Genomic DNA, 9,954 nt, shown 5'->3' with positions numbered 1-9,954 from the left:
ACCGAGAGAGGGAAAGGGGCTCTGAAGTTTCTTGCTTTGTTCTTTGGGCACTGGAGCTTGAGGATGATGGAAGCAGGAGCAAGATGGAAAGCGTGGAGATTGATTCATTTTATAGTGCGCCTTTTATAAGCCAGTAAAAACACTGAAGGGGCGCACTATGTGGTAGTAAATTTCATAAGTACCCAATGTGGTATGTGTTAGGTGTGCACGCGAATCGAGGGTTTTTGCTGGTAATGATGCCAAAAATCTGGGGCCCGGTCTCTTTATTTACAAGACGTGCCAATAGCAATGGCCTCGAGCTGCACTAGCACGATATAATGATTACTTAAGGCATCTTTCGGTTCTGCAGTGCATGGTAGTATTTCAGGTTTGGTCGAAGTTGTCAGAACACGGCCAAACCAGTGCCCCCATCCCGACACAAGAAGACTTCGTCATTAAGATAACTAGGCATTGAAAGGGTCTTCAGATCCGACGAAAAAAAAACCTAGGAAGCTCAGTTGGGGCTCCTCGGACAATTTTGGTCGCTTTGGAGACAAACACCCAAAGAAGATGATTGAACCAGTTTACAAGGCCAAAGACCTAAGATGAACGACAGTCGTATGAGGATAGTCCTCGGCTTGAAGACCGGGTCAGGGGTTAATGATGGTATCCTGAATAGGGGGGCGTTAACCACGTCGGCTCCGAGACATGGGTTGGGTCGAGGACCCCCAGATGACCAACCAGTGAGCCAAATTCGTCAGGCCCCATGGAGGAATCAAGATGAAATCTTCCGAAGACTTGGCACATACTCCAAGGCATGAATGCAATCTTCGACGTGTTTATCTTCGGATGTAACCAACCTATGTGCAAGATGAAATCTTCCGAAGACTTGACACATACTTCAAGGCATGAATGCAATCTTTGGCGCGTTTATCCTCGGGTGTAAACAGCCTATGTGTAACCCTAGGTACCCCAGTGTCTATATAAACCGTGGGGTGTAGTCCGTAGAGAAAAACCAACTCATTTATACACGATCTCAAAGTGGATCAACCTGTATTCTGTACCCCATCCACAATCAATACAAACAAAGTAGGTCGTAGGGTTTTACATCTTCGAGAGAGTCTGAATCTGGGTAAACATCGTGTCCCCCTTGTGCCCTGTTACCATCGTCCTAAGGCTAACAGCTCGGGACCCCCTACTTGAGATCAGTCGGATTCGACTCCGTCACCGCGGAAGGGAAGCCGCAAAAACCAACGGGAGACCTTTGATAATTGGATGTAGTTGAAGAATCAAAAACCGCAAAAACCTCTCGAACCTTCCAGGAGAAGGTGTTGTCGCGGCAATCCCTGATGTAGTTGCACAATTCAACCCGAGATCGGCAGTGATCTCGTTGGTCGACAACGGCACTTGGGAAGGCAACACAAGAGTTAAAGCATTATAACCATAATAATACAAGTCATGAATTGGGTAATACATGGGGTACAAATTAAAATAAAATTATGTATATATGGAATCTCAAAGCTACTTACATAATAAGCTCATGAGTTCTCTATTTTTTTAAATGTATTTTATTTTCAGGAAAATAGCAAATTGTCTGAGCATTGTATTGACTTTTTTGTTTCGGACCACTTCACTGGATTAACATGGAAGCCACCAACTTACATATGTATCCATCATGGAATTAACAAATGCGCACCAACAATAACTGAGAAATGCAGTTTCGACTGTTCAGTTTGAGAATCATAGGTGGCTTAAGGTGCCAACTTATTTGTCAATGTAGTCGTACTATGCTAGATTGATTAGATTACACATGGTGAACTCGTGAATGTGCATCCGCCCTTCGCTCTATGTGTAACTCTTGGTTCCGCGGTGTCTATATAAACCGAGGGTGTATTTTGTAGAGAAAAACCAACTCATTTATACACAATCTAGAGGTAGATCAACCTGCATTCTGTACCCCATCCACAATCAATACAAACAAAGGTTTTACATCTTCGAGAGGGACTAAATTTGGGTAAACATTGTGTCCCTCTTGTGCCCTGTTACCATGGTGCCAAGGCTACCGGCTTGGGACCCCCTATCTGAGATCTGTCCGATTCGACTCCATCACCGCGGAAGGGAAGCCGCAAAAACCAACGGGGAGATTTTTCGAACCTTCCAGGAGAAGGGGCTGTCATAGTAATCCCCAATGTAGTTGCACAATTCCGCCCTGATGAGATCGGCGGTGATCTCGATGGTTGACAGCGGCACCTGGGAAGGCACCACAAGAGTTAAAGTTTTTTTTAGAATTAAAGCGTTATAACCATAATAATACAAGTCATGAATTGGGTAATACACGGGGTACAAACTAAAATAGAATTATGTATAGATGGAATCTCAAAGCTACTTACATAATAAGCTCATGAATTATCTATTTTTTCAAATGGATTTTATTTTCAAAAAATAAACAAATTGTATGAGCATTGTATTGACTTTTTCGTTTCGAACCATTTCAGTGTATTATAATACATGGAAGCCGCCAAGTTACATATGCATCCATCGTGGAATTAACAAATGCACACCAACAATAACTGAGAAATACAATTTCGACTGTTTAGTTTGAGAATCGTAGATGGCTTATGGTCCCAAATTATTTGTCAGTGTAGTCATATTTGCTGGATGATACTCCCTCCGTTCCTAAATATTTGTGTTTCTAGAGATTTTAACAAGTCTACCCTAAATTATGGAGCAAAATGAGTGAATCTACCCTAAACTATGTCTGTATACATCCATATGTGGTAGTTCATTTAGAATCTCTAAAAAGACAAATATTTAGGAACGAAGGGAGGGAGTACTATGTTAGATTAATTACTGATACACACAGTGAACTCGTGAATGTGCACCCTCTGTTGATTGAAAGGAGTGTACTAGTATCAATTAATCACCAGGCATCTTTGTTGCTTCTTCTTATGCATTTCATCAAACACTTGACAAACGCAACAATTGACAAGGTTGGCGGCTCCATCCATGGAGCAGCGGCCTAGGATAGGAAGAGCAGCAATCAGCGCAGGAGGAAAGCAAGAACCCCGGCCAGCATCTCGTCGCTGCTGCGACTCCTCACCGTGGTTCTTACAGCTGCGACTCATGCGGCCACATCGGTCGCGATGTCGAGGTAAGAATGGCACGCGGCGGCGGGATGCAGGCACAGGCGCGCCACCGCGGGAGACGCCTTGGAGATGTTCGAGGCGTGGGGCACAGGCCACCGACGAAGAGGAGGACAGATCGGGCACGGTGCGTCGCCGGTGGTTCCGGCGGTTGGACCACGGGCAGCGGCGGCGGCGGTCACGAGTCGAACTCGGATTGCGTGGTTTCTACACGGCGGGGCGTCGGGGGTCGATCTATATCAGCCGGGCTGCGGGGATAGATCGCACTTTTCCTCGATAGATCACGCGCGACGTTCTCCTGGCGACCTAACAACCCGGCGAGCTTCTCTCGCCGACGGCGAGCAAAGAATCCGGCGAGTTTCCTCTTTCTTCTCCGATCAACATTTGAATTTTAGCATCGCAATTGTTCTATTTACTTGTTTCGCTTGTGCAATCACTTGGTCTCTCTGTTCTTTGTTGTGTCCTGTGTTTTGCAGAGATGGCTAGCCATGTCGCCGCGACTCTGCCGCCGCTGCTGCCTACCCCGGCGCGCTACCACCTCCTGACGCCTCCTCCGGCGGTGTACACGGCTCGTGTGGAGCTGGACAGCAAGAAGCAGCAGCCTGGACGTGCCTCGATGAGCCGAAGCTGGATCAAGGACAAGGCCGACCTTCCTGGACGTGGTTCCCGGAGCTCCAGCTGGGTCACTGACAAGACGCTCCGCCGTACCGAGACTCTGAACGGCGGCGTCGAGCGCCTCGGCCGCGGGGAGATGCCGAGGGAGAACTGGAAGAGGCTGGCGAGCCGTGCGCCATCCGTCGACCGCTGCGAGAAGAAGCCGAGGCCTCCCACTGAGATGGTGGCAGCCTCGGAGGCATCACTCCTCGCCGGCCCCGCCCCGTCTGTCGGCCGGTTCGAGAACAAGGCGACGGCTATGACTGAGATGGTGGCAGACTCGGTGGTGGCATCCTTCGCTGGCCCTGCTCCGTCGATCGACCTGTCGGAGAAGAAGGCAGAGCCTACGACTGAGATGGTGGCAGACTCGGGGGCGGCGACACTCTTCGCTGGCCCTGCGGCGACGGTTGACCGGTCGGAAAAGAAGCCAATGTCGCCGACCATGGTGGAGACATCACCCTTCGCTGGCCTCGCTCCGTTGATCGACCGGCCCGAGAAGAAGCCGAAGCCTCTGGCCATGATGGAGGTGGACTCGGAGGCATCCTTCTTCGCTGGCCCGACATTCATGGTGTCGCCAGACCCGAGCGAGCTGCCCATGCCGACCTTCATCATGTCGCCGGACCCGAGCGAGCTGCCCATGCCAACCTTCCTCTGCAAGCACAAGGTGGCTAAAGTGTTAGCTAGATTAGTCGCTCTGATGCTCATTGATCAGCAAGATTGAAGCTGCTTTCAGTATGTAGCTAGGTGGAGTATGCTGATCAGTAAGATCAAAGCTGTTTTCAGTAGTATATGTAGCTAGGTGGACTATGCTGGCATGCATGTATGTATGCCAATCTAGCTAGGTGCAGATGATTAATACAATTGCCACCATTTATTCTCGAGCTTGGCACTGATCTTATCTGCGATGGAATGAAATGAAATGATGGTGTTGTGCATTCTACAAATAAGTGCAAACACAGACGACATTCTCGCAAACACCTTGAGGGCGTGAGCACGACAGGCGTAGTCGCCTCCTTCACTGACAAGACGCTCCTTGGGCCGCCTGGCAGCACCAGTACGTTGCCATCCTTTGGATGAGCTCCGTCAACTGCTTGATTGCCGTGAGCGGTTGCCGCGTTGGAGGGGGCTGCGGGAGGCAGAAATCACATATTTGACCTCAGGACGAAATCAAATCACAAACTGACCTGGTTTTGAAAAAAATGCACTCTGCTGACCCTTTCGTGTGGCGCCCGACAGCTAGGCGCCGCACACTACTATGCAGCGCCTCTGCCTTAGGCGTCGCACCTCCTGCCAGCGTGGCAGCCCTGGTCCAGTTGCGGCCCCACAGACAACACTGCAGCGCCTAAGGCTTAGGCACCACACTTGTAATGTGCAGCGCCCGTCTCTTAGGCGCTGCACATTGACTTAAGCCGCATCGGGCCAGCCCTTCCCAGCAGTTCTTCCCCCTCTTGCTCTTGCTCTGTTTACAGAGAGCGGCGGCGGCGGCGCCCCCTTCGGATCCCCCCACACCCCTCTCAGATCTGACGTTTTGAGGCCCGGATTCGATCTCCAGCCCTCCTACTAGGTAAACTCCTCCGTTCCCTTTCTTTTCCTCCGTAAATGCGTTGCAATTTTAGGGATTTGCCCAAGATTAGGTGGAACCTTTGATTTGCTTGGTTTGGATCTTTGTTTGCCCAAAATTAGGTGGAACCTTTGATCCCCCCCCCACACACACTATATGATTCTTGTTAGTGAAACCTAGATTGTAATTTTTTTAGGTATATATGAGATGCCTAGTTTTGTAGATAATTATGAGATGTTGAGTTTTGTAGCTATATGTGAGATGTTGAGTTTTTTTAGATATATATGAAATGTTTAGTTTATTTGAAATATGAGATGTTGATTTACTTGAACACATATGACATACTAGATATATATGATAATTTACAATCATTTATTCATTGTGTGAGAAGGAGATGTTGAGATTCTTGTAGATGAATACATATGAGATGTTTAGATGAACACATATGAAATGTTGAGTGTTTACCGATATTTGAGATGAACTCATATATGTTTATTGTTTGTAATTTGTAAGGATGGTTTGGCTTCTCGACGATGTCTACGACACGAAACACCGGGCCTACATGATGCGCGAGAAGGAGATGGTAATAACGAGTAATCTAAATATTTTGCAAATTTGCCTTAAGTTGAAATTTACATGCCCTAAGATTTGTCATTACTTTTTTTTGCAGAAGCTTGAACCTTTGAAGATTCGGTATCACGGGGTCTCTGGTCCTGCCATGCCTTACGATGAGCGGTACACACTGTACATCAAGCAGGCAGGACTACTCCCGTGGATTCAGTTGGTCAGCCGGTCCACGCCGAATCTGAACGCTCCATTGGTGTCCGCTCTTGCTGATCGGTGGAGGCCGGAGACGCATAGTTTCCATCTTCGGACTGGGGAGATGACCGTGACGCTCGAGGATGTCTCGTTGATCACCGGTCTTGCTATTGACGGGATGCCTCTCTGTATGAGCACCGATTCTGATGGGTGGCGCGAGCAGATGATTGCTCTTATCGGTATGGCTCCTACTGAGGCTGAGGCTGATGTAGAGGAGGGAGAAGAGAAGAAGAAGAGGGAAAGGAAAACAGTCGGAGCTGCTTTCACGTGGATTCAAACTCACTTTGCGACGTGCCCTCCGGATGCCACTGATGATGTGATCCAGACACATGCTCGTGTCTACATGTGGTATGTTGTGTCGAGGACTTTGTTTCCTGACTCCACTAGCAAGAACGCTCCATGGATGTGGCTGAAGGCGTTGACCGTCTTCGATAGCAAATGGAGCTGGGGTTCAGCGACTCTTGCCGACTTGTATCGACAGGTAGTTGGTCTGTTTTGTGATCAACTCATTTCTTCATTAGCAATGCAAGCTTGCTGTCAAGTTAACATTGTTTTTCTTTCATATGCAGCTGGACGATGCATGTTGCAGGATCACAGATAGTGCAGGCATTGGTGGTAATATGCTTCTACTTTCTGTATGGAGCTGGGAGCGTCTGCCTGTTGGACGCCCGAAGAGCGTCAGGTTTAATCCTTGGTATGAAGATGAACATGACGAATTACGGCGCCCCACTTGGGCTTACAAGTGGGATGTGGTTTCCGAGATGACGAACGATGTCAATCTCATGTACCAGAAGTACGTTGCCGAGTTGGACACGATTACGCCTGAGCAGGTAACGAGGTCATTACTTCAGTCATTTCTCATGTTTGCCAGAAAAAAGTCACCAATTTTGCATTGTTGCCCTATTTCATAGGTGGAATGGCAGCCATATGGCGCCGATGACAGACTTGGGTACACCCCGGAGTTTAGCATCAACCCGATGTGCTTGCGGATAGGGATCTCTGGCTTATGCGGTGCCCACTGATATGCAACTGGGCTGTTGAGTTTCATTTGCCACATCGCGTGTTTCGTCAGTTTGGTCTGTTCCAGCCTCACCCGCCGGAATGGGTGGATACGGACAAAGCACTTCATAGGTAAGAGAGCGTATTGACTAAGCATCGTCAGTCCTTCTTGATTTTGCTAATGTTTGGTATTGTACCATGCAGGTTGGACAGGAGAAGGCAGCGGAAGATAAAGGACTGGGACAAGCATCATGCTTCGTATGTTACCCGCTTCCAGCTTTGCATGGAGCAAGCTCGTAGTAGTGCACGCGCCCAGCTTCGTGAGCATAACCCAATTGCTTTTGATAACTACATACGATGGCTTCTTGAAAATACTCGAGTTGAGATATGCCCGCCAGCATATAATGAGGATATTCTTGAAGAACCCGTAAACTTTGAGGATCTATCAAAGGGGAAGTACAACAGAGATGTCAGGGTAGGGCAAGGAGTCCCTGCTGTTCCGGTGATTAACTATGTGGTAAAGTGTTCCTTCTTTACTTTCCCGTTGGCCGTACTACCCATGTTTGAATGGCTAACGTGTTCATTCTTTCTCATCCGCAGCGCACCGAGATCAAGAAAGCAGCTGATGAGAGCCAGTCTATTCTCGAGAACACACTGGTTGGAAAAGGCAATGATGATGGTTCACTACGAGCATTCCTCAAGGTACATATCGCATTCACTATGAGAGCCAGTCTATGTTGCGGAGTTTGATATCTTCCACACGTGTTCATGTTACAGCGTCAGGCCAAGAAGTTAAGGCGGTTATCGAATCTTCTCGGTTGCCGTGATCCCGAATTTGATGAACCATCTGCCTCTAGGTCTGGTACACCATCAGACCCCTCATCTCACCATCAGGGGGACGATGTGAGTTCCTCATATGCTTATCTGGATGATGATGGCGTGGTCATCCAAGAGGTATGACTAATCCTTTAGATGTGATTCTCACTTGATTACGACGCCGGTCTTCACCATATTGTTTGATTGTGTGATAGGGCCATGAGCTTGATGATGACATGACTTTGGCGGACGCTCAACTTCGGTCCCCATATGTGTTCAAGCCTAGGCAGCCCAGACGCCGGTACACGCCCAACGACTTTGACAACAGAGGCAACCCAAAGGTGGTCGTAGGGACCTCGCGGATGGCTAGCTTGGATGATGAGGCGGAGGCGGAGGCGGAGGAGGAAGTGCAGGAAGAGGAGCCTCGTCCACCTAGGAAGAAGAAGATTGCCTGCAAGCGTGGCACCAGGAACACGCGCGGAAGGCATTAGTGCTTGTGTTTGTTAGTGCTCTTGTAGCCGTTTCATTAGGTCGATGAACTTGTGAGGTTATGTTATATGTTGGTGAATTCTTACTAGTGTGGTATTTGTGTTTGCGAACTAGTAGTAATGTTGAATTGTCCTAAATGATGTGATGTTCAAGTTATTAGTTGTCTTTGTTCAGTGTGTGCAGTCTACAGTAATTTTATTTATGTTGTAGCAAGTTATGTCAGTGCTGCATGAGGCCAAAATGGCATCTGTTTCTGCAGTTTGGCAGTTAACAACACTGCAGCGCCCAACAGACAGGCGCTGCACTGTACTGTGTGACGCCTATCCCTTGGGCACTGCATGGTATAGTGCAACGCCTGTGTTCTGGGCGCTGCACGGCTGTTTACTGAAAAAAACAGAGTTTACAGCACATTCATTTCACCGGAACAACATAATACTTACAATGACTGCAGCATCACAGCAATTTGAACAAACACAAATTTTATGCCGATGAGTTCATAACTTAAGACAATTCAAAGAAGCATAACCATACCAAATTAGCAAAGAAGCATAACATCATTCAACACAAATTTGCAAATCCAAGCCAAAACTAGGGTTTCCCCAAAGTAGCAAGATTTGGGCAAATGTGACAATTCCTATGGATGAAAACGAGGGGATCGGAGGAGATTACCTTAAGGGAGGGGTTGGCTTCGAAATCCACGGTCAAATACTCCGGATTTGCAAGATTTCAGAAGGATTTGAGAGGGGGGAGAGGGGAAGAGAGGAGGGGCGCAAGTCTAAGGGTTTGGGTGGGGTGGGGTGTGTGGGGTGGGGGTGGGAGGGGAGAGAGGGTGGGGCCAGTCTAAGTGGAACACAGACTGTGCAGCGCCTCAGAGACGGGCGCTGCACATTACAAGTGTGGCGTCTAAGCCTTAGGCGCTGCAGTGCTGTTTGTGGGGCCGCAACTGGACCAGGGCTGCCACGCTGGCAGGAGGTGCGACGCTTAAGGCAGAGGCGCTGTATAGTAGTGTGCGGCGCCTAACTGTCGGGCGCCACACGGAAGGGTCAGCAGAGTAAAACTTTTTCGAAAGCAGGTCAGTTTGTGATTTGATTTTGCCCCAAGTCAAATATGTGATTTCTGGCGCTGCGGGAGTAGCAGGCGTCTGCCGCGGTGGTAGTGGTACGGGTCCTTGCCCGCAAAGTGTTCGACGAAACGCATGGCTGCATCCTGCATCTCTCTCTCTCTCTCTCTCTCTCTCTCTCTCTCTCTCTCTCTCTCCCGCGGCGGCGCTGATCGGGCGCGCAAGCATCTGTCGCCGCTGGGCGGGCAGCCGCCGGAGCCGCGTTCCCCGACCCCGCTCGACCTTGCCGCCGAGTCGCCGTACAACCGGCGTCTCTCCCCGTCGCTGCGGCCCCCGGCTCACCCGCAGGTGCGTCTCACGTCGCCCAGCGCCCCCCGGCTAATCCGCAGGTGCGTCTCACGTCGCCCAGCGGCCAGATCCCCCCGACGCCGCCG

General features: G+C 49.2%; 2 protein-coding genes across 2 annotated transcripts; both read left to right on the top strand.

Moving 5' to 3' along the window:
• The first annotated feature begins 2,639 nt into the window (after nucleotides 1–2,639).
• LOC123141237 (uncharacterized) lies at nucleotides 2,640–4,674 on the top strand. Its single transcript, XM_044560433.1, has one exon. The coding sequence runs from the start codon at nucleotides 3,601–3,603 to the stop codon at nucleotides 4,495–4,497; it is 897 nt and encodes a 298-aa protein (XP_044416368.1). The 5' UTR covers nucleotides 2,640–3,600; the 3' UTR covers nucleotides 4,498–4,674.
• Nucleotides 4,675–5,851: 1,177 nt separating this feature from the next.
• On the top strand, nucleotides 5,852–8,777 carry LOC123142502 (uncharacterized). The gene is made up of 8 exons (XM_044561393.1): nucleotides 5,852–5,920; nucleotides 6,008–6,121; nucleotides 6,353–6,637; nucleotides 6,726–6,986; nucleotides 7,244–7,287; nucleotides 7,501–7,672; nucleotides 8,196–8,455; nucleotides 8,720–8,777. The coding sequence occupies exons 1-8, from the start codon at nucleotides 5,852–5,854 to the stop codon at nucleotides 8,775–8,777; spliced, it is 1,263 nt and encodes a 420-aa protein (XP_044417328.1).
• The last annotated feature ends 1,177 nt before the right edge of the window (nucleotides 8,778–9,954 follow it).

Source organism: Triticum aestivum, chromosome 6D (assembly GCF_018294505.1).
Source record: "Triticum aestivum cultivar Chinese Spring chromosome 6D, IWGSC CS RefSeq v2.1, whole genome shotgun sequence".
NCBI lineage: Eukaryota > Viridiplantae > Streptophyta > Magnoliopsida > Poales > Poaceae > Triticum > Triticum aestivum.
Note: the sequence above shows the minus strand (reverse complement) of the source record. Positions and strands in the feature narration are given on the sequence as shown.

Coding starts and splice junctions, on each gene's coding strand:
- LOC123141237 (XM_044560433.1), top strand. CDS start 3,601: ATGGCTAGCCATGTCGCCGCGACTCTGCCGCCGCTGCTGCCTACCCCG.
- LOC123142502 (XM_044561393.1), top strand. CDS start 5,852: ATGGTTTGGCTTCTCGACGATGTCTACGACACGAAACACCGGGCCTAC. Junction 7,288..7,500: donor ACGGACAAAGCACTTCATAG/GTAAGAGAGCGT, acceptor AATTGCTTTTGA/TAACTACATACGATGGCTTC. Junction 8,456..8,719: donor ACCAGGAACACGCGCGGAAG/GCATTAGTGCTT, acceptor CTGTTTCTGCAG/TTTGGCAGTTAACAACACTG.